Consider the following 24,215-nt stretch of genomic DNA (forward strand, 5'->3'; position numbering starts at 1 on the left):
AGGATGAAACTGTGGAGAGGTTGACGTTACAAAGTGTGTACACAAAATGTGTAGAGAGAAAAAAAGACCAAGGAGGTTATCTTGGAGAACATCAAAAAGGACAACAAAGGAAAAGGAACAGTCCTCCCTTCCTTCCCCCATTAAATGGTCATGATCGAATTGGAATGTCTATAAAAAGCTCTTAGCGCAGTGCCTGGTGTCTGTCAATAAATATTTGCTGTTATTATTCATAGAAACCCAGACGAAGATGCCAGAGATGTCTGTCATCTCACAACATTGATTCCTGCTCTAAGTGGTTAAGGAGTCATAGGGTCATATCATAATCGATTAAATCTGAAATCATTTCTCTCTACCCATTATGACAGCTAGCCCTTGTGGTCCGCATCTCTTCCTTTCTTGGAAATGTGTCCAGGGCATTTGCACTAGTAAATTAAATAAAACTGAGTCAGTTTTCAGATATAAAAAAAGTCTGGCAGAGGCTGTGTTGTGTAACCACAGTTTGGAAAGCGAGGGGTGAAAAGAACAAGCCAGTGACATGAGGCAGTGTGAGGAGGACCCAAAGCAGAAAGCCAGACGTTAGCAGATTTTTTTTTTTTTTTTTTCAGGAAAAAGGGCACCACCAAAGCCCCATTATGTTATATAAGTGGCAATCGCTACTATAAACACACAACTTAAGTGTTTTAAGTAATTCTTCAAGGAGAAAGTTTTAAATATTTTCATCAGAATTCCTGAACATAATTATCCCAAATCCAACATTTTACAACAAAAGTCTATATGGTTTGGGGGGCTCTAAAGTTCTAAACTTTCTTGTTCGACCCTTTTAGTTATACAACTAAAGAGAGCTATTTATTAGCAAGCCTGCTAAGTACTTCATCACAGGCTGCCTCTGTTGGTAGCTATCGTCCAAATAAGCATTTGATCAAATGCAGGGTTTGAGAGCAGTTATTTGAGATCTTTGAGAGGAGCACTGGTTTTCATGCCTGAGAGGATATGCAGGAGGCCCATGAAAAGTGCTGAGGAGCTTTCACATAAATACAACATAAATGCCGCAATAAATATCTCTCCACTTTTCAAAATTAAGGGACCTGGCTTAACAGCTCTGTACTCCTCAGAATTCCTCAGGACCTGAATCACTGCCTCTATTTCATTTGGTGATTAAACTGAGAGCTGGAGTGTCCTGCGAGCTGGCCAAACACGTGGCTGACAGGAATCCCAAGCGATAAGCACAAAGGAAGCTCCAAGAACCAACTAGGAGAAACTAGCCCCATCGGTCCTGTGTAGCTGATGCCCTAGTTTACTATGCCAATCTTAAGAAGAAAAACCTTTGAACTGGATAAGCCTCTGAGGAATGCTGAAACCACTTTCCTAATCAAGCTATGGTGAAATCACTGTCAAAATCTAAAATTTAACTTCTCCTATTGAAATGTGGGGAATTTCTATTGCGCAAACAAGAGCTTAAAGAGGCCCAAGGGAGGATACATGGGTAATTCTCTCCATATTCAAGTAAATTCAATCGAGAAGCCAACTTCTTGCTAACTGGAGCATGTTGCATAATACATTTAACTTATGTTGGCACTTTGAGAACAGCTTTGTATATGAACAATCAGGGCTTGTTAAGCCCTACATGAAAAAATTTAGAACCTAAGTTATCAATAGCTTAATTCAGTACTGCTTTCCATCCCAGACACTTTATCTTTTATTTTTATAGTCACAGAATAAATGGCCTGTGAGATGCCTACCCATGTAATGCATATGTCCTTCGAAGTAACTCCTCTCCAGCAAAGGATGAATTTATATTTGTAGTAAATTAAATTGAACTATTGGACCTTACTAGAGGATTCCCGAATACTACCTGATTTTTAAATCTACCCAGCGTTTAAGCATATGGACATCAGCAGTGTGCAGGGCCCATGGACTCTGAATAAAGGCATAAAGTTTTAGCTCCCAACTGCACATAATATTTAATAATAGTGACTAAATTTTATGCTGACTCATTTAATTAAGCAAAAAATGGATTTCACTAAAACTAGAGCTAAAATCATTGTTTCCTGGAAACAAGAGAAAATGGATTCATCATATACACACAAAAACCTAAGCTCAAAAATGAAAGATAATTGAATGTGTGCTGTTAAATTTGAAAAATGCTAATTTGAAGGAAGCAATAACTTTGACACATTTGCATGAATTCAGAGAGGTTTTTATTTTTTAATGCTTTCCCATTGAGCCTCAGTGAATTAAGCAAAAGGTTATGAATAAAAATTCTAGAAGTCTAATTCAGAAAGTGAGATGAGTCAACATTTGTAAAATGTTTGTAGATCTTGGTTGAAGACACAATGCAAATATCTGTTTCAATTATAGGTCAGATCCTATTAGAATAGGCACTAGGACTATAAATATGCTCTTTATAATGGAATTTTATTTTAATCAATTCATTGTTGTTTGTTGAAGCTAAAGATTAGGGTGTGATTCTCTGGGACATAAGTACTTACTCGGAGATCTCAAAATGTGTCTCACACCCTCAGATCACCACTTCAGACCTCCTAAATCCTGTCAATTTTTGCCTTTGTCGATTATTAGCCAGTTTGTTTTAATGAGTGATTGGGGACCTTAGAGTTCTAGAGAATTTACTAGAGCATTTTATTTAGTCAATCAGGCTTTTTAACAAAAATTCTGAAGCTCTCAGAAATTTAGTGTCTATGCAAAAGTAATGGCTTGTGGCCAGTTAATTAGCTCCTCTGTGACAATATTTGGAAAACACAAAGAGATTTTTGTGAAAGTTTTCCATCTAAATTGGTATTACTTAGTTTGGTACTCACTTTATTTAATTACTACAACTGACTTTACAAGTTTGCTACACCTAAAGGATACATACTGAACTATACCTCAAAGGAGCACAATTTAAGAATTTTGAGAAAACACAAAAATGTTTAATACAATGACAGTATTACTGACTTAAGTCTAGTGTTCCCAAGGGGACTTCTTCAAATGAGGACAAAAATTATCAATCAGCTATATAAATGTTATTCTCTTTGTTAAAAATAAACAATCTTACATCATCATAATCATATCTTATGAAATAATTAACATCATGATTGCATATTGGACCTCTGGAAATAATGCCATCTGCAATGATATCAGCATATATTGTTATTCCCAGTTTCTTTAAATATAAGTGGCACAAGGACATATCACACTAATTTACTCCTAAAATTTCATCTAGTTCTAATCTATGAATGTAAAACTAGTCAACTACACAGACATTGATTTTTACTCCCTGCCAGACATTACAATAATCATAACCAAGTAAGTAAATGGCAATTTTCACTCTTATTCTTCAAAAGCAGAAGTAAATATTATGGATTAATCCAATCTTAGTGTCAGAGCAGAAGACCAGATGTAATAATAAAGTGGCTCAGTAATGGAGAACTGTACAAGGTCTATGAAATGACTTAGTGGAAAGTAATTCATTGGTCAAATGACAATTTGGCTGAAATAATTTTTTAAAAGTAAATATTCTTATGCAATGGTTTTTGTATATTAATAACTTTATATGTTTCAAGTATGTATCTATTTTTTAAGGTTTTTTTTCCTGGGGCTTAAAGGGGAGATTTTACATTTTTTATCCATTTCAGCCAGCTTTGGACTGTGGCATCTAAAAACAGATTGTAAGACTTTTTCTCTTGCTCACATACATGAATATATGTAAACATTTTCTTTGTTTAGTAAATTCTGGAGACTATTCCAAAATAAAGCATATAAACACTAAAACTATTCATTGTTTGCAGGCCTCTAAAAAATAGAAGTCTTGAAATTACTTAGCAAAGAGATTGGTAACCAGGAGCAAAACTAAAACAAAAACAAAAAAAGTGTTTTTTTTTATTCTTGAAAAGATCTACCTTTTAAATACTATGACAAAGGTCATTTGTACCAGTTCCTCTAGAATTTCAATAAGAGATTCAGTAAAAATTAACAGAACTTTCTGGGGGGGAAATATAATAACTTTTTTATATAAAATAAACAGCTCTTCCTTGAGAATACTCAAACTTTCTTGAACTGTGGTAGGTGAGCAGAGCAAGGATGATGGCCAGGTACAGAAGGTCACCAGCCCTGGGTGCCTAGTGAAGGACAATTGAAAGGGGGAGCCTTGCCCTCAGGGTGTCCTTTCTCCTCTGGCATATTGGTCATGTGGTTTGGATCCCCTGACATTTCCTTCCTAGAGATAACATCTAGGCCTCAGTTGTATTTCAGCTCCAGGCCCAGAAAAGCAATAAAACCAGCCACCCCAAGGCGGATGTTAGCATCAGCTGCATTGAATATAATGATCCCCTGCCCTGGAACTGACCAATCAATCAGTGGAGACCTAGACCCTGAAAGGACACACCTGGAAAGCTGCTGAATATTATAATGAGATCTTCCCTTGGGACCTCCCCTAAAATCTCCACCCTTAAAACCCTTAAGAGCAGTGGTTCTCAACTTTGGCTCATCCTCCGGAATGAGGCCCAGAAATCAGGATTTTAAAAAGATTCCCAGGTGAATCTAATGTGCAGCCAAGGTTGAGAACCACTGCTTAAGAGGAAGGACACTTTCCAGAAACAAGCCTGCAACTTTCCCTTTCCCCTTCTCCTATCCCCGCTCCTCCCCCCCACCAGACAATACCTTTACCTTCCTCAGTCCCAAGCTCCTAGGGCCCTTCCTTTGCCTCTATAACTTTTTCTGAAGCCCATTTCTTCTATGAATTACTTCTTCCATCTCTGAGATTTTCCAAATAAATGGAAATGTCCTCTTATAGTTTTGAGTCTTGGCTCTGAATTCTTTCCTAGCCAGAACTCAAGTACTGAGGTTGCTGAACCCAGGTCTGGTCTGAACCTATGGGTCTAACACTTGGTGCCTTTCCTGCCACTGCTAACAGAACCACTTAATAATTTACCACTCCAGGGAATACTCTAAAGTTCTACAGCACAAGGTTAGAGGGGTTCAGAACAGGCCTTCCCAAAATGTGATACTTTGACATGTAAATTCTTTTGAGCTGAAGACAATCAAGATACTGCAATCTCATGCCAAAATTTTACTCTTCCCTTAAAGAATTTAAATTAAGAACTTTGCCCCTAAAAAGAGTTATCACCAGAAAGAACCTTTTATGACCTATCTATAGGGAAGGGCAAATGTCCAATTACTGAACATCCTGCACATGACCATCCTTCCCTTTTAAGCCCCAAGGCTCTTACTGCATCCCTTAGCTGAGAATATCATTATCACTCCATTTTCCCTTTCTGTCTCTGAACCTCTCATGTGGGGTCTCTGACTCTCTTGTGTATGTGGGGCGCCCATATGTAAGAGTACAATTAAGTTTGGTTATTTTCTCTTGTTAATCTGTCTCATATCTGTTTGATTATTAGACCAACCAAAAGAACCTAGATGTGTAGAGAAAAGTTTCTTTCTCCCTCACAAGGACCAAGGCATCCAAGAATATGGGCTCTAGTAATGGCACCAGAAGCTCCTTATGACCAGGGTTTCCATTAGCCTGTGGGGTGCCTTTATGTGAATTTAAAAATGGTGCCTCCCCTCTGAATAGATGAATTAGAAAATATAATCCTTTCAGGTATACAAAACCCAGCAGGAAAGGAGTTGGCCAGGTTTCCACCCTCAACCTCACCCTCTCGGCAGGAGGCCAAATGACTGCTTCACACACACTTATCCCTGCCTCCCTTTTCTTCCCATCTCCTACAGTAGAAGAGACTGAAGCCAAGTCATCCTTCACACAAGGCCTGGGTCTGGGGAGTGAATAACGGATAACCACAGATTCTCAGAGTGAAGTTTCCTCCTAAACTTGGCAGAACATAAAGATTTCATCTTGCATACATCCAGTCTACGAATTGGCTGTCTGGACTGTGTTGAGAAAGATTGGAGACCAAATCTAGCACAAACAGCAAGCAGTGGGTGGATTAGCAGTAAAAACCATTGGTTTCCAACAACACATATGTCTCAGATTTCCTGTCCTGATCCGAACCACTCAAATCACAAGCATTCATTGAGCAATTAACATGTACCAGGCACTGTGAGTGATACTTGGAAGCAGTCCTTCCAAATCTGGTCACACACTGGAATCCTTGAGGGACATTTGTTTTATTCAGAATGTCATCAAGTTAGTTCCCACGTTGGGAAACTTACATCACTCACACTAAAATCACTGGTGCATTGGAATCATTGGTTCAACACACCTGCATCCACATGCATTTGTAGCTGTTGTATTCCTGACGATTCGCTGGGCTCTGCCTTCTGCAGTCATGCTCTAGCACTTATGTATTGAGATATGATGCAGAGCCAAACAATTTTCCCTTGATTTACATGGTAGTTGTGTACTTGGAAAATGCACTGCATATTAAAAGCTTGCAAAAACATTTTGTGTTTAACATGAAAAATGAAGTTAGCTTGTGGGTTCAGAGGAACAGGCTTTTAACCTACAGGAATATTGTGTTAGACATTCCCAAATCTCATAGAATGAAAGATAACGCTTTATTGTGTGGGACTCTCATACACTGCACCATGCCCAGCACGCCCTCCCTACGGCAAGCCAGAAGTGCCCCACATTCTTCCAGAATGCCCTCTAGGGACAATAAAAACAAACAAACAAAAAACCCAGAACAGATCCCTTATAATTTTCTGTGAACTAAAGTTATTCTAAAAATACAAAATTTACCACTTTTGGGGGTTTCTTTTTGTTTGTTTTTTCTATGTTGTGACAATTTTATTTTTAGAAAATGGGTCTTGATTTAGCCAGAGCCTTGGGGATATAAGGGATTAGCCACTGTCATATTCAAATTGATGCATTTATTCAGGGAAAGCTTGAATTTTCTTTGTCTTCTTCAGAAGAAAGTGCTATAGGAATGCCTAAAAAACTGGAAGTAATATCAATTTAAAACAACTTTACTGAAACTTGAGTTGATGGTCCTTACCGTAGTTGATGGTACAAGTAGATCTCATGTACTGTTTCCAGGCATCACTCCCAGACTCCTTGCCACCATCAGTGTGCTTTTCTGCTGCAAATACACCTCCAGTCTCTGCCCCGCTCATTGGAACTCATAGAACAGAGATCAGAATGGCGCTTATAAAGGCTGGGGTCAGGAATGAAGGAAATGGAGAGAAGCTGGCCAAAGTGTACAAACTTCCAGTTATAAGGTTAACAAGTTTTGGTTATTTAATGTTCAGCACTGTGATGATAGTTAATAATACTTGAAAGTTGCAAAGAGAATACATCTTAAATGTTCTAAAAAAAAAAAAAAGAAATGGTGATTACGTGACTTGTTAGAGATGGTAGCTAATGCTGTGATGGTAATCATTTTGCAGTATGTACATGTATCAAATCAACACATTGTGCACCTTAAATTTATAGAATGTTACATGTCAATCATGTCACAATAAAGCTGGGGGAGAAGAATTAATTAAAATAATATTTTAATACAAAATTTATCTTATTAAAAAATACAGATTCTTTGGCTTTACCATCAGAATTACTGACTCAGAAGCTCCCCAGATGTCTGTAACATGGTCAGGGAGCTCAAAAGCCACTCTTTTGGCAGCTACTAAGATGACTAATAGGAATCTCCTCACTTCTTTTATCCATTTATCTTATAATTAAAACGCTCTTCATGTCAAACTGAAAGAAGAAAAACAGTTAACATCATCAAATCAACTTTATGTCTCATGACCAAGATATATTTTTAAATAAAATGAAGACGTGATATATATATATATATATATATATATATATATATATATATATATATCAGAAATTTATATATGTAAGTATATAGCGTGTCCCCAAAAATGTACTCACATACATTTTTGATAACTTAATTAATGTCTCTTTTCAGATTTATCCCACTGGAATTAATAATTATTCTAAGTGTGTATATTTTGGGGAGGACACCCTGTATATACTGGGTAACAATGAAAACCAGTATTTTTACATTTTGAAACAAAACTCAAAAACATGAAATTAGATGGTCTAAATTAAATGCTTCCAGTGCAATTTTAGCACCTTTTCCTCTCTTTGGTTCTCTAGTGGAAACTGAGATAAAAGCTTACTATCATCCACAAACTCTCAATGATACATTATACATTTGTTCTCTCTCAGCCTTACTTTCTCTCACTTAGTAAAATGGTATTTCTTTGCCTTTTCTTCATGGGCTAATGTCATTATCCTCTATTAAAATTTCTCCAAATGGAATATATTATATTTTAATTTTAGGCTCCAAACTGGTGGTATTTTTCTTACACTGTAAATGGTGTCTAGTGATATTTTCCTTCTTTACAGAGAAAAAAAAGTAAGAGGAAATGGGTTTGCATAGCAGTCGGAGGAATTTCCGCCAAATATAATGAAAAATTTCCTGGTAGCCTAGACAGCACAAACTGCAATGGGTCAGTTGGGGAGGTGGGGGTGGGGGGGAGGTGGTGATGTGAAATCTCCTACTTTGTAAGTTTGTGATAACAACTTAGATTCTTATCTGCCTGAAATTCTTTAGATGTAAATCTGTCTGGTGGGCAGGGAGTAGACTTCCTGGTCTATAAGGCCATTTCTACCTTACATCATTGAGACAGAAACACAAAATACATATCTATAAACCAATTGCATGAACCAGGAACAATCTCACCACGTTTCTCAGCTGGAACACTGGTGAAAATTCATCTCTGTGCATTGGAAGGTGGTTTAACATTGCCACAACCCACCTCTGGGTTAGTTATCTAATTACTAAAATGAAGGAAAATAATGTGTTCCTCACAGAGTTGTGAGGATAAATGAAATATAGCAACACTGCCCACATAGGATCTGTCCTTTAAAATTTTAGGATCTGAAAAGATAAAAATTTTCAAAAGCCCAAGCTATAAAAGACACAGCTCTAAGTTGTTATACCATAGCCAATAATCTCTGAATCCATGCATTTTTGTAGGGAGCATGATGTGATTCCTCATCCAAATAGCCATGGCTTTGTTTCCTGTTTTGTTTTGTTTTGAAAGAAAACATTTCTTCTCTTTTACTGTTACCTGAAGTTTTCTTATTCTTCCTTACAATGATGGGACACTATTAAAGTTATTCCTAATTTCCAGCAAAGTGAAAGAAAAGAGGAAAAATGTGTAACAAAGAAAATTGCATATACATCACCAATCCCTGAATGCTAGTATAAATCTTTTAGTATGTTTTGTAAAGAAATAGATAGTTTCATAATCATATCCTCTTATTCTTCTCAGAAAATATTGACCAAAATTGATGGTTTCAATAATGGAAATACTTTTGTTGTGTCTGTTTCAGACATGTGGCGCTGGGTTCTTTCTTGCCCAGTCGGGAGAATGCTTGCCCTGTGACTGTAACGGGAATTCCAACGAATGCCTGAACGGCTCTGGACTCTGTGTGGTAGGTTGGGGGCACTTCTCACAGATTTCATTGGCCCTTTGCATCTTGGGTGGGAATAAAATATTTTTCCTGGACATTGGAGCTACCTAGGAACAAACTGCTAATCAAGGTCTTTTTCTTACCCTTCACCTTTTCCTGTAAAACACCCCATATAAGCTGCTTATGATTGCAAGTGGCCACCGAGGCCTGTGTCTGAATGCGCAGGTGCCCCTCGGGGTAAGTGCCTCACCACCCTCTGCAGCTGGCTTCCTGCTGTGGGCCAACAAGCGATTGAAAAGAACACACATAGGAGGAAACCACCCATCCAAATGCCTCTGTAATAATATAGTTTGCCATATGTTTGGCTTCGCTCCACATAAACTGGGAGAGTAAAACAGTTGTTTCATAGACTATTTTACAACTTATAAGGTAGTCAGGTCTACAGGTCAAAATTAAAAAAAAAATAGGTTCGAACCAAATTGCTAATAAAAATGAAAGCTTTGGCCTTGTGGTCTTTGTAATCTGTGATCGAACCCACAGAAGACTTTTTTTTTCTTAACTGAAATGAATTCTCCAATAGACTGTTCCTCAGTGAAATACAGTAGAGACTTATGAAGAAGACTTAGAAGCCTTCTAGCAAAAAACTACTTGCTACATATTTTCCATTTCCACTATATGGACTGGCAACTTAGTGAAAATGGGAATTGAAAAATTTACCAGAAATAGTTTATGTAGGAGTCATAGCAGGCATTTTTCTTTAAAATCATATTTTACTGTTACCTAAGATCATATTTTTTCTTCATAAGCTATATTGCATATGAAGGAAAATTAGGTTCTTTAGTTTCCTTTGAGGCAAAAGAGGCTTTCCAGACCTGCAAGAGTATTTTTGCATAAAATATAAGAACATTTAATTAAGTATACCTATTTACCTTAAAATTAACATAATTGTTCTTGTAAGCAGGTCATTTTGATTATAAGTGGGCTCCAAGGTGTGTGCATGAAGGTGTTATTTTACTCATGATTTACATTAAAATGCAAGTTAGAATGTTTTCATTTATTTTAAACCTAGGCGTTGCCATTGTTCTAGGGACAGAGAGAATTAAGTGGCAAACAATAACAGTTGTTGTCTGTATTTTTGCTTACTCCTGCCATGTCTGTAGTCCCTTCCCCCCTCTTCTTAAATAACCATTACATGCAGGATGTCCTCTGTAGCAGTGTAGGCACATGCAGCTGCCAACATCTACCCCTTTCTAATGCTTCCATCTCCGGTTTCCTGTTATTTTAATCCCAGTGACATTTGCAAAGAAAATCCCATGGATGCACTTGAACTAATAATGTACAGCTCTGATAGTTTGACTAAATAAAGGCTCTTTGTTACCTGGTTTATTAAAATATAAGTCAATAGGGACTTGAAAGTCCATCAGCTATTGTTAGTCAGGCAGTCAATAAGAGGGAAGACAAACAGCTTAAAGGGAAATAATTCCTCCTGCCAGAGCCTGTGGAGAGCTACAACAAAGCCCCTCTTGCTGACAGTGACACTTGTCAAAATAGGAGCTCTCACGGGTTTCCCCTGACTAGCCATGAGCTTCTGAAGGGACAGCCATCCTGTGATTCCTCCACAGCACCTGGGCCATAAGAGGTTCTAATAAAATTGGGGATGGGCTATAGTGTAAAACACTTTTATGCACACTCAAGGGAGTTGCCAATCTTCCTACATTTACTTTTTTCAAGACAGAACAATGGGGAAAAGAGATAAAGAATAGCCATTCTATTCATCCTAATGGTGATTCCTCCACCCCACCCTACCTGGAGGGAAATATTTTTCTCCCCAGTTAAAGTAATATATGTTAAAAAACACAAACAAAACAACAACTACACATATATACTGTACATGAGATCCAAAGGAAAAATCAAGCACTATCTCATCCCCCAGAGCTAAAACATAAGTATATTCTTATAAGTTTAATTTTGAAAGACAAAAAAAATGTAATTTGTGTTTAATTAAGCACAAGCGAGGGAGCAGAAGAGGCTTGTAATATAGAAAGAATATGTTGCCATTTAGTTGGCAAATATATGGTCTATGGTATCACATAGGAATCAAACTCATATTTATTTGTAATTCTGGCCATCTGATCGACCCGAGCCAGTGTCTCAGCTCCTGCTCTGTAGCCCCACCTCCTTCTCAGTTCTCAGGGAGCCTGCGAAGCAACAGCTCCACATGAACACTTTCTTGCAGCTCACTGGAAGCACCAGAGTTTCAATAAGTTGCTGCAGTTCACCTGGCCTACCCCATGCCTTTCATCTTCCATAAGAAACTAAAAATAAAAGGTCTTATTTTATTTTATTTTATTTTATTTTATTTTATTTTAAAGGCTTATAATGCCTCTGCCTTGTCCTCTCTCAACTGTTTCTAATTCTTTCAATGTGACCTTATATTTTACAGGCTGCTTTTAAGGAACTATGACCTTTGGCAATAAAATATAAAGTAGATAAAGTTATATTACCATTTTTGGACATATCAAAAAAGCTTAGAAATTCTTTCACAAGAGGAATGTTAAGTTATCAAATGCAGAAAAGTGGCTTAACTAATGCAGTCCAACATGTATTGGTGTCTTTCAAAAAGGCCACCTTGCATCTTATCAGAACTGGAACACATTGGGAAGAGTTCTCAGCTGAGTCTTGCAGGCAGGGCCCCAAAAGCCAGGCAACTCTAGTGCATATGGCAGTTCCCCAGGAAAACTCCCGAAGGAGGCCTGAGGAAGGAATTATGGGGCAGAGAGATGGCTGGTGGTAGGAATGCCTGCTCCAGACTCTTCTTTCCCTGATGTGTCTTCCTCACTAGCAACGGAGACACCTTTCAAAAACACAACCCAACCAAGGCATTCGCCTTTTTAAAATTCTTCAGGGTTTTCTATTCCAGCCCCACTGAGCTTCTCGCTACCCTCTAAACTCACTCTGTGCTCTTGTACTCTGTCCCAATTTGTACTTCCAAGTTCTCGGTCTCTCTCCTGTTCTTGCTCAGCCCTCAAGGCCTAATTCAAATGTCACCACCTCTACTAAGCTTCTCCAACTTTCTCAGGAAAAGCTAGAATCTTTCCCTCTTCTTTGTCCCACAGCAGGAATGTACTGAATGCATACCTCAGAGCACAAACACTATATTTTCCTTATTTATCTCTGTTTCCTTCACAAGTCTGTGAGCTGATGAAAGGAAGGAACCAACATTTTTTCATTTTAGTAACAGTCACAGCTCATTATCTATCAGGATATCAGCTTAATCTAGGTTTGTTAAGTGAATGAATGGATTGATAAAATAACTAACTTAATTGCACAAACATTTGATTTTATAATTTATGGGACACTTGAGTTACTATTTCAGGAAAAGGTAATGTCTGTTATACTAGAGAGACTCCGCTCAAGTTCAATGTTGAAGAACTAGCCAGACACTTGCTTCTCAAAGTACAGTCTAGGCCAGAAACACTGACGATACTTGGAAACTTGTTAGAAATGCAGACACCCAGGCCATAATCCAGACTTCCTTAATTAAAACCTGCATTTTCACAAGATGCCCAGGGCATTCATGTGCACAGTAAAGTTTCAGAATCACTGATTCAGACAGAGCAGCATATCTCCAACTTTTTTGTTTCATGAGCCCTTTACACTCATAAGAATTATTCAGCTTGTCAAATGACTTTTCTTTATGTGGGTTATATCTATATTTTCAGCATCTGACATTTAAAACTGAAAATTTTAAATAATATTTTTCTATTAATTTATTTGAAGACAACAATAATAATTAATCCATTGCATGTAAATTTACATATTGAAAGTATATTTAATGTCCGGTTTAATGGGAGGCAGCTAGATCTCATATCTGCTTCTGCATCAATCTGTGGTAATATCTCCTGTCTTGTAGCCTCAGGGGGACTCCACCTTACACACATGAGAAAACTAGAGTGTCAAAGAAAATAAAATCTAGGTATTATTATGAAAATAGTCTTCATCTCCCTGGGCATACTTCAAAAAACACAGATCTAGATAGACTATAGTCTTGCACAAAGCATGTGACAAACCGCACCAAGGCTAATCTGATCCTTCAGGCTTTCTTCCTCCATTATTCTGGTAGTGTGGCCAAATCAGTAAGAGACATCACTTCCAATTGAAAGAGACACAGCTCTTATCCAAATATCCTTCCTATTACCAATGTGTAATTGGTTGTCTACATAATAGCTTTCTTAAAGACTCAGAATGCTTTTTACATTTTTGAGTGAGGTCAGGTTTATTTAAAAATAACTCTTCCCTTCTAACAACTGATTGCTGTCATTTTTGTTTTCTGATTTTTTAAGTGGCAGAGCATGGAAAGTAAAGGGATATTTGCAAAACAATTTTCAGAGCTAGAGGAAATCTTATAGGCCTTCTCATCTAGATCCTGAGAATAGAGACCCAGAAAAGGCAAGTGACTTGTTCAAAATCAACCAGCTAAAAAATGGAAGAGCCAGTCCCTTCCAACATTCTCTCTGCCCATCTCCCAGACTGCGCATCAGTGCCCTTTAGGAAATTTCATTATAAACCCTTTAAAAGGAGACAGATGAGGAAAGTCAGTGTTTGCACTCTGCGCATTTAGAGGCTGGAGAGATTTGGCTATTGCTCCTGTGGCTGCTCTGGCAGAATTAGAGCCCTGACAAGGAATCCAAAGCATCTGTTGAGCCATAAGGGGACAGAATTGAGAATTAGCTCATTTTTTGCAACTTAATAGGCATTCCAGGCACAAAGAATGGCCTGCACAGATGGGCGTTATCTGTCCAACAAGGACTCAGACAAATTTGACCCCAGTCTACAAGTAGCCCTGCCAGATTGCTTATGGCTTAGATTCCTGGTGGTTGGACAAGGCTCATTGGTTTTCCATGGGATGAGAGATTGCCACTAGTTTTTAGCTGGCTTTGGGTGAGTGTTAATTCCCTTTATTTGCTCCAGACATCGATTGACTAATTTGCCCTATGCCAATTTTTCTTTCATTTTTTTTTTTCCTGACAACTGACTTAGCACAAGACACAGTGAGGGAACTATGCTAACATCCTGTTGTCTGCACATCAGACTTTATTTTTCAGAATTTTCACTGATCTATCGGGCACTCTGAACTATCCCCTAAATTCCATTCTAACATAATTCTAATCAGGAGCCAAAGATGACCAATTAAGTATGCAAAGGGTATTCAACTAGGATAGCTTGTTGCCACAACAGTATCCCTCTTCTTCTTCTTTTTTTAATTAGTGTGCTGTACTTTCTTTGAAGCTCAAACTATTCATAAAATAGTCTGACAACTTCTGATGCAATGATTTTGTGACTCTTCTGGAAAGAAGCCTTTTCTCCAACACACTGGAGAAGCAGTATATTGTGGGGATGAATAGCCTAGCCAGCTGCCTGACATTGGGCAATGTCCTTAACTTCTCTGTGCTGTCATCTCTTCATATGTAAAAGGGTGGAGGAAATGTAACTTTCCTTAGAATTATTGTGAAAATCAAATTAATCTATGTAAAATGTTTATAACAGGGCCTCACCATTATTTTATTTTGAACTTCAACATAGCATATAAAGATTAAAGACCTCAGAGTTCAGCCTAATATTGCTCCATTTTGTCTTCCCCAGGCTTCCTCACAGAGCACTGTTTGGGGAAAAAACTAATTCTATTGAAGCTCTGTGCATAGGTCTTACTAAGAGAATTGCTCAAACAGGAGGGTGTCTCTTCAATGGCATTCTGATTCTAACCCTATTGAATCTTTAAACACTTTGGTGAATGTAAAGATAAACATATCTTAACTAGTGGCCCAGAGCATGAAATCGCACACAGTAGGCTGCCTGCCGCTTCCACAGGAGCTGGCGGGAGCCACAAGCACCTGCAGGAGGCCGTAGTGAGCCGCTGGCACTGGTGGGAGGTGGGCACAAGAGGCCGCCACTCCCTGCAGGAGCCGGGGTGGGGGGACCAAGAGGTGCTCCATACATCTCCTGGTGACCAGTGGCTCATGCAGCCCCCCCACCCCCACCAACACACGCCTCGCCACACACGCAGCCCTGCCCTGTCCCCGCATGTGCCTGCTGTGCACCCAGCCTCCTGCTGATTGGTCGGTCATGTGAGGGCATGGCAACCATTTGCATATTAGCCTTTTATTACATAGGATGCTAATGGCATTGCCTTGTGCAATCCAGGCTAGTCCAGTTGGAGAAAACCACCAGTGAACTAGCATCACTTACAGAGTACTAGTCAGAAATCAGCCCATCAGCTGGACAAAGAGCTATGAGTACCTACTCCATTCCAGTTGATGGCAGTGCACTGGTTAAAGACACAGCTGGGAGCAGATGATAACAGCACACCGTGGGCAGTGGCAAGAGAGGAGCATCAGGGAGGAAGTCCTGGAAGTTTTGAGACAGATAAAGACCTCAGATGATGAACAGGCATCTAGGCAGAAAAATCAGCCTGTTTTGGGCTTCTTTCTAATTACCCTCACAACAAACGGATAAATCATACAAATAAACCAGCTTACTATTTCTTGTATGTCACCATGCAAGATACCAGTCCATTAACAGAATATTCTTTATCTACTTTCCATTACATTTATACTTCAGAATGACACATTTTGTTCTTCCAAGCCCATAAATCAAGCATGTCAAACTCAAAGGCTCACATGGGCCAAATAAACAAGGTTTAAGTTTATGTGGGCCGCAAAGAAACCAAAAGCTTCAATTTTCATAGAAACGTAGGTTTAGTTTGATAGAGACATAATGAATACAAAGGGCTGAAATAAATGAGTAATCGTTAACATAACATAATAGAACATTTTAATAAAAATAATATTTTTTCTTGAACATTAACTTACTAGACACTGAATAACTGCACAAATTAATAAGCATAACACAAATAAACCTAGTTTTCTTGTTCTCCAAAAGCAAAATATTTCCTGTTGTGCAGACCAAATAAGTCAGTAAAAGGCTAATGATGTGGCAACCAGCTGCTAAAATATCCGCTGCTAGTACTAGTGGAGATAAATGGTGCGCCTGCGCATAAGGCACATAAGGGAAATGAATACAACACGAGTATAGTAATCAGCCATTAGTGAATGTTGTAGTTCATTATTAGTGATTATGCATAACAGGATGTTGTCAAAATTAAGTTACGAAATTTTTATTAAAATGTTTCTTACATATCGTTATATTGGCTGGGCCACAAAAATATTCGTTGTGGGCCACATGCGGCCCACGGGCCACGAGTTTGACATGCTTGCCATAAATCCTTAAATTGTTCCCTGTGTCATGGGTGAGCACAAGGAAGATTTTTTTTTTTCCATTTCATATTCATTCCAAGTCAGTAAGCTGATGCTTCTACAACATCCAGAATTTGACATTCTGATTAGCATTCTGAATTGAAAAAGCACACAAACGGTAAAGAGACTCCCAGGCTGCTAGTGCTCACACAGAAGTCCAGGTCTAAATCCTGCATCATTGTGCACACTTTCTAGCACTGGCTGGGGCCACGTGTATCCTTTGTGATAATGAGTACTGACGCACACCATCTCTGTCAAGCCTGACATCCTCTTCACTGGAAGTATCACTTGGTTCTCAGATTCGCTGTCTGTAAAATTTCTTTTGTGTCCTTGTCAATTTTTCTATCTTTTGTCTTATAGCACTGCCAACGGAACACAACAGGAGAGCACTGTGAGAAATGCTTAGATGGTTATATTGGAGATTCCATCAGGGGACCGCCACGGTTCTGTCAGCCATGTCCCTGTCCACTTCCATACTTGGCCAAGTAAGTCCTAAAGGAAGATGATCCCTTCTACTGCTTATCTCTCCCCACTCACCCCCATTTTTTTTTATTCTATCCAGAGTTCTAAGGTTTTCCCATTGTCAAAACTGAGTACCTCATGCTGAGATGAGATTGAAAAAGATACAGGAAAGATATCTAGCCTAAATATACTTTCAGGGAGGCTTAAGTGCTTGCAGTATACTAGAATGTGATGACTTCATTCCCAAAATATTGGGGTGCACCATAAAGTTAATGAAGTCTCCCAAGTTTTATAAGCAAGGGTAATCTCAGCTATTCGTGGCTTACCCTTGACCTAGAGAGATCACAACTGATAATGCCAATAGATTCATTATAATCCAATATTTTCTTTAAACTCTGATAGAGCAGATATTTTCCTATAAATTGTAGCCAAAAAGGATTTTTAATCAGAATTAGAACACAAACTGAATGCATGCTTTAGGCTAATCACCTCATAGAAGATATCCAAGAAAACTAATTTCACCTCTGGTTGTGTTTTGGCCTGAGTGAGAAGTTAAAGAGCATAGATATACATCTTAATGGAAATAGTGAATTTCTTTCCAGATAGCTAATATGCATACTAGTAAATTCAATAGTCGAGTCATGGCTAGCCATTTTATTGGCTTAAAAATGATAGACTGTAGAATTAAAATGGTGTTCTGGTATTTGGTTCTCCAAATATCAACCAATTCTTTAATTCTCTGATACCAACTTGGTGTCCTACAATCAATCAGTTCTCACACTAACTACCCAGAGTTAGTGCAGATCCCAGAGTTTAAGGGTTCATTCCACTTCAGAAGCAGCTGAAATGGGGTCCCCAGGCTTTTCACATTTTTTCCATCTAGCTACAAATGTAGGGATCCCTCAACCCCACTTAGGTTTGGTAATTCTCTAGAATGACTCACAGAACTCAGGAAAATGAGTTTTATTATAAAGAAAATAACTCAGGGACAGGCCAATGAAAAATATGCATAGGGCAGGGTATGGATGAGGAGATAAGAAGGACCAGAGCTTCTGTGTGCTTACTCTCCAGGGGCAGCATCTTTTCAGCAAATCAGTGTGCTCACCAGCGCAGAAGTTCCCAACCCTTGCTGTTGAAGAGCTTTATTGAAGTTCCATTACATAGTCATGATTGATTAAATGACTGGTGATTAAACTCAATCTTCAGCACCTCTCCCCTCCCCTGAGGTTGGGGGAGGGATGAGGTTGAAAGTTCCAATCCTCTAATTGTGTAGTTGGTTCCTCTGGCAGACTAGCCTCTATCCAGAAGCTATGTAGGAGATCACCAGAATCACTTCCTCATCATAAACTCTGATATGGTTGAAAGGAACTCATTATGAAGGACAAAAGACAGTCTTGAAATTCCAAGGGTTTTAGGAACACTGTACTAGGAACCCTGTACAAAATCCAATTATATATATTACTTCAGGTAGAGTAATGAAACTAGGTCAATATCTGTGCTCTGGCACATAATAGCTGTATGATTTCAGACAAGGTCTCATTTTCCATGGGATTGGGGTTAAAGAGACTAGATTCAGATCTTAGTTCCATTTATTGATTCCTTTAGCCCAGTGATGGCGAACCTATGACACGCGTGTCACCTCTGAACTCATTTTTTTGGTTGACTTTTCTTTGTTAAATGGAATTTAAATATATAAAATAAATATCAAAAATATAAGTCTTTGTTTTACTATGGTTGCAAATATCAAAAAATTTCTATATATGACATGGCACCAGAGTTAAGTTAGGGTTTTTCAAAATGCTAACACGCCGAGCTCAAAAGGTTCGCCATCACTGCTTTAGCCACTCTGGATCTCAGATTTTTTTAGTAAATCGAAGTTGCTCTCAGAATCTGCCTCAGAGAGTTAGACTATGATAATATGTGTGAACCATTTGGGTTGGTGCCTTACACATGGAAAGGAGTATGTTGGATGTTGGCTTTAGTAAACACATGCTTTATATATTTTCTTAACACTTATATTCCACTTACTCTATGTCAGGAACTGTTCTAAAGGTTTGGCTATAATAATTAGTTGACAGCTGTTATAAAAATTAAGTTAAACAATACATATAAAATAACTTAAAAGGCCTCAATAACTGCCACACATACACACACATACACACACACACACACACACACTTAAAAAGAGAAAAAAAGAGGAGATAACAACCAAATGTCTCCCTAATGTTTTGTCCTTAATTGAATACCAATATTGATTAACATTTCTCCTAATAGCTTGTGATTTGTTCAAATCCTCTGAGGGTCTGACAGTCTGGGAAGAAGTCAGGTGTTTTATAGCCCCATCTTTCTTTAGAAATCATTAAACTGCCTCAGCCCTTCCTTTGTAATTTTTCATGTCCGATGGTATTAATAACCTGCACAAAATGAATGGTACTGAGAGTGAGAGTAGAAAACTCCAACATTAAATGTTCTGCTATTTCCACTCAGTGTATCCTGATTTATGTCGCCTCATCTAGGTATATTGTTTTACTGTTCATTAATATTCTGCTCTTAAACATTAGTCTCAACCATATCTGATGGCATGTTTAGCATGTCACTCTCTTATGTGATATAGTTATTTTGATAAATATATTTACCTCCAACCTCCTAATAACAGGTATCACTCATTTGCCCATGTAAACAAAGATGTTATAAAGCACTAACTGTTCTAAATAGGTTTATAAGCTTTTAGAAACTAACAGGAGAATTAAAAAGGCAATCCCAAATGCTAATTGTATTGTCTAGCTTATGCATTTTTTTATTCCTTTCCTATGACAAGACTTTTTAATCTAAATTACCTGACATTAATGTCTTGAGATAAAAGACTTTTGGAACTCATTTCTATTGACTGAGAAATTTTGTCTACATGCAATCAAGAAATATTTATTGAGTGCTTATGTGCCAATCATGTACCAGTTGCTGGTCACAGTAGTGAATAAAACAATCAAAAAGTCATGCCTTTACTAAGATAAGTCAAAATACAGCAGTATTATGAAGCTCCTAAAGCAACTTTTTCCCTTTTAGGCCAGATTATCCAGTATTTCAGTTGCAGTTACTTCAGCTATTATGAAGGCCAATAATTCTTTTATTTATCATTTATTTTTTAAATATATTTTTTACTAATTTCAGAGAGGAAGAGAGAGGGAGAGAGAGATAGAAACATCAATGATGAGAGAGAATCATTGATCAACTGCTTCCCTCATGCCCCCTACTGGGGATTGAGCCCACAGCCCAGCATGTGCCCCCACCAGGAATCAAACCATGACCTCCTGGTTCATAGGTCAATGCTCAATCACTGAGCCACTCTGGCCGGGCTGTTAACTCTTAAATAATTGAAGCAGAAACTTGCCAATTGGGTAATAACCTTCTTGCCTTGAAAGAGAAAAAGTTCCCATAGGCATCAAGGACCTCTGTGTGTGAGTGGATCCCAGTTCCAAAGAGTGAAGGTCTTAGGAAATGTGCTCTGCAGTTAGGAGCATATTCACAGACATGAAAACTGAAGTCTCCATAATACAGATCTGAGGTTAAAAACCTGCTCAACATGAATATAAAAGCAAAAATACACCCCCAATAAGTAAAGACCATATGTGGGAATGTTGAGGGATTGGGAAGGGTGTGAGAGACCTGCTCTCTTTGTAGTGGCAATAGTTCTACTTCCCAAATCCCTTGGAGGGGTTGGGGGAGGGAACTGGGACAAAAATGGGGGTGAGGAGGTAGTCAGTGATCATAAAACAGGACAAATTTGCTTGGACGCTATGAAGTTCCAGCCTTTGATCTGACCTTATTATTGACTCAGTTAACTGATTTCAAACACGAATCAAATATATTATCAAAAATCAAATACACCATTGCCTCTTTCAGTTGTTTTAAAATTCATATTTCTATTTTCTATAAAATTGAAACTGCCAGGACTTTGATTTGAGTTCAGAAAGGCACAAGTGTGGAATCTAAATCACACTCTCAGAGATCTGCTATTTGACCCAGGATTTGAATTTCTAGTTACAATAGCCACATCAGAAAGCAAGGAAATAAAGTCTGAGGGAGTTTAGCAACACACAGAGCTAAGTCTATTTTTCTTTAAGTTCCCTTGAGGGTTTTCCAAGAGCAAAAGGCTCCTTTCCTCTTAGAAAGGGCGCCATGGCTGCTAGTGCGGGCTGAGAAAGGCACAGTGTTTTCATTTCCCCAGCCAAGACAGACTTTCCTCTGAATAAAACACAAACATTTAATGCTGATGAAAAACAAAAAAGGAACCCTCAGCAGCTGGCATTGCCTCTGAGTCTCCCACCACAGAGACCAATGGTCACGCAGCTATTCCCAAGGACCATTTGCACAGAATTCATTTATTTATTTTGGGGTTGGCCAGACATCCACCATGTCTACTATTAGCTATGGTAATGGCTCCAATTAAGGAAAATGTCATCTGTTTGAAGCAGCAGGACATTAGCTCAAGGCAGATGACTCCAGACACTGGCAGATGTTTCAGCTCTTCAAGCAGTATGCAGGCTGCCGGGAGAAACATCTTCAAAGAAACATGAATGCCCTGGACTCTTCACTGACAGTGTTTCTTTAAGAATGCTAAGGAATAAGAACAAGCAAAATGAAGAGTAAAGGCCAAAGAAATGTAATTTCATGGAATGTTTTTAATCAAACTGTTAAAGGAAGTAAATTGTGGGTATTACCTTTCACTGAGAAGCACATATTGTTTTCTTACTTGATTTTATAAATATCTTTAAACAAAGCAAACACATCCATTTGCTTTCTTCTGAAAGCCCATTAGGGTAAAATTGCTTGCACATGCAGTAATGTGAGAACAGCAGATCACGCTCCATCGATTGTACAGTACCTAGGCCAAAACTAATTTAAGAGTCTGTAAAACTTTTTATACCCACCTCATATGGGTGGATTCATGTGTCAGTGTAGAATTATCCAAACATGTGCAGAGTAATATTTCATTTCCCCTGCCTTAATAATTAATTTGGTTATTTATTCTGCTGAACTAATATTCTTATTACTTTTCTGACCTAAATTTTATAAAAAATGAAGATGAAGAATTAAGAGAGGGGTTCAATGGACTAGAATCCTTTTACCGTGGGTCCTATTGCTTGAGTGATTGCTTTGTGACTTTGATCAACAACTAAGCCAGTCCCTCCATCCTTTATTTCCATTCTTCAAGGTGCACATAAAAGAAATTAAGGTTCTGTGAAGATTATAGAGTACTAGAGGCCCGGTACACAAAATTCGGGTAGGGTCCCTAGGCCTGGCCAGTGATCAGGGCCAATCAGGGACTTCCTTCCCCCACCCTCTCCCACCACCTCACCACCACCCCCACCCCCACCCCCGGCTGCTGGCTGCCTGTGGTACCTTCCTTCATTCTGTGCCACCCCCTGGTGTTCATTGCACATCATAGTGAGGAGTTGAACTCCTGGTTGGTCAAACTCCTGAGGGGACAATTTGCATATTAGCCTTTTATTATATAGGAGAGTTTAGAATTGGCTCATAATTGTGAAGAGTGGAAGAGATCTAGGGAATAAAAAAGGGGGAACTTTCAAGTTTATACACAGAAAGTGATGGGAATAAGAGAAAATTCTCACATAAATCTTAAATTGCAGGCAAAATTTGCTTATTTTATCTGCCTTTGAAATATGTTTTTTAGACTTTATATATAATATATGGTTTTCTGAAATGCCCACTGCTTCAAGTAAACATAATGAAGTGCCTCTATGGAAAAATAAGTAAGGTGAACCTGGAAAATGGCTTCACAAATGGAGTGGCATTTCCTGTCTGAGCCTTCTTGTTCTAAACTTTCCAAAAGGAAGAGGATTTACTTTAAATAAAGCAAATGACCACACCCATTTGAAGAAGGTCTCTTCAGTGATTTATGGAGTTGACTTCTAATATCCCCTTACAATTCTAGTTTTGCAGAATCCTGCTATAGAAAAAATGGAGCTGTTCGGTGTATTTGTAAAGAAAACTACGCTGGACCTAACTGTGAAAGGTAAGCTAATAAAATGTACCATTTTCTGTGTGGGTCAAAGGAAGCTTTCTGTTGCTTGTATTCATCAGCTCTGCCTTACTCCCCTTCAATAGATGCTGAAGTGGATGATTGAGAGGAAGGAGTAGGAGATAGCATTTCATAACCCCATGCCCCAGACACAGATATAACAATATGCTCCCTAGGGGCCCAGGCCAGAGCCACATCAGGATAAATGGACATGGAAAGAAAAAATGAGTATGTGTCTTTTAAAAAGATTCTCTGGATGGTTTTGGTAACACTCCCCTCTCTCTCTCTATCATTGAGAACCAGTAATATAATTAATGGAGAGTGAGGCTTCCTTGTTAAATAAAAAATAAATCATATCCTCTATTAGAGCAATAAGTTTAAAATACATTGCAATGCACTGAAATAAAATTGAAAGTCAAAATTAAATCCTCTATGAAAGCAATCCATTGAAATACACTGAAAAAAGCACGAATCTATTATTTAACTCAGTCTTTACACCATTTCTCCCCTGGAAAAAAAAAATTCATGAGAGTTTGCATTTTCTGAATCCCCATTTGGTACCTACACCTAACTTTCTTTTTTTTGAGTTGCTCTGATCTCTGGTCAATCAAGAAAGGCCGTGGGGACTAAAGATGCGAGGCTTCCCACTGAATGATTTCTTGGCAAGACATTTCCCATTCTCCCCACCTGTCAACTGCTCACAGATTTCTATGATAAAATGGTTTCACCAAAAAAAAAAAAAAAAAAAAAACCTCACATAGAGGCCTTCTAATTTTCAATAGAAATGCATTAACAATGGCCTCATCATTGTGTTTAGGCAGCAAAATGTTAGGTGCTGTCATAAAGACAGAGAGGGAAGGGCAGGAGGGACCAGTCCAACATCTAGTCCAACATCTGCAGTGTACTCACCTCCTCACATCACACTCCCGACCATCCTGACTGTGACTTAGCCTTGGGGTCATAACATAAACCTAAAATGATAAGCCAACTCACTTCCAAAGAAAACACCCTC

The 24,215-nt window shown here is 38.4% G+C and overlaps 1 protein-coding gene across 3 annotated transcripts in view; it reads left to right on the forward strand.

Moving 5' to 3' along the window:
- Positions 1 to 24,215, forward strand: part of LAMA4 (laminin subunit alpha 4) — a 136,334-nt gene that overhangs the window by 27,684 nt on the left and 84,435 nt on the right. For all 3 annotated transcript variants that reach the window (XM_059700659.1, XM_059700658.1, XM_059700660.1), the window contains exons 3-5: positions 9,308 to 9,409; positions 17,062 to 17,186; positions 23,117 to 23,197. In XM_059700659.1, coding sequence (XP_059556642.1) covers positions 9,308 to 9,409; positions 17,062 to 17,186; positions 23,117 to 23,197 — 308 coding nt within the window. The remainder of the gene's footprint in view (positions 1 to 9,307; positions 9,410 to 17,061; positions 17,187 to 23,116; positions 23,198 to 24,215) is intronic.

The sequence above is a fragment of the Myotis daubentonii genome, chromosome 6, assembly GCF_963259705.1.
Source record: "Myotis daubentonii chromosome 6, mMyoDau2.1, whole genome shotgun sequence".
Lineage (NCBI taxonomy): Eukaryota > Metazoa > Chordata > Mammalia > Chiroptera > Vespertilionidae > Myotis > Myotis daubentonii.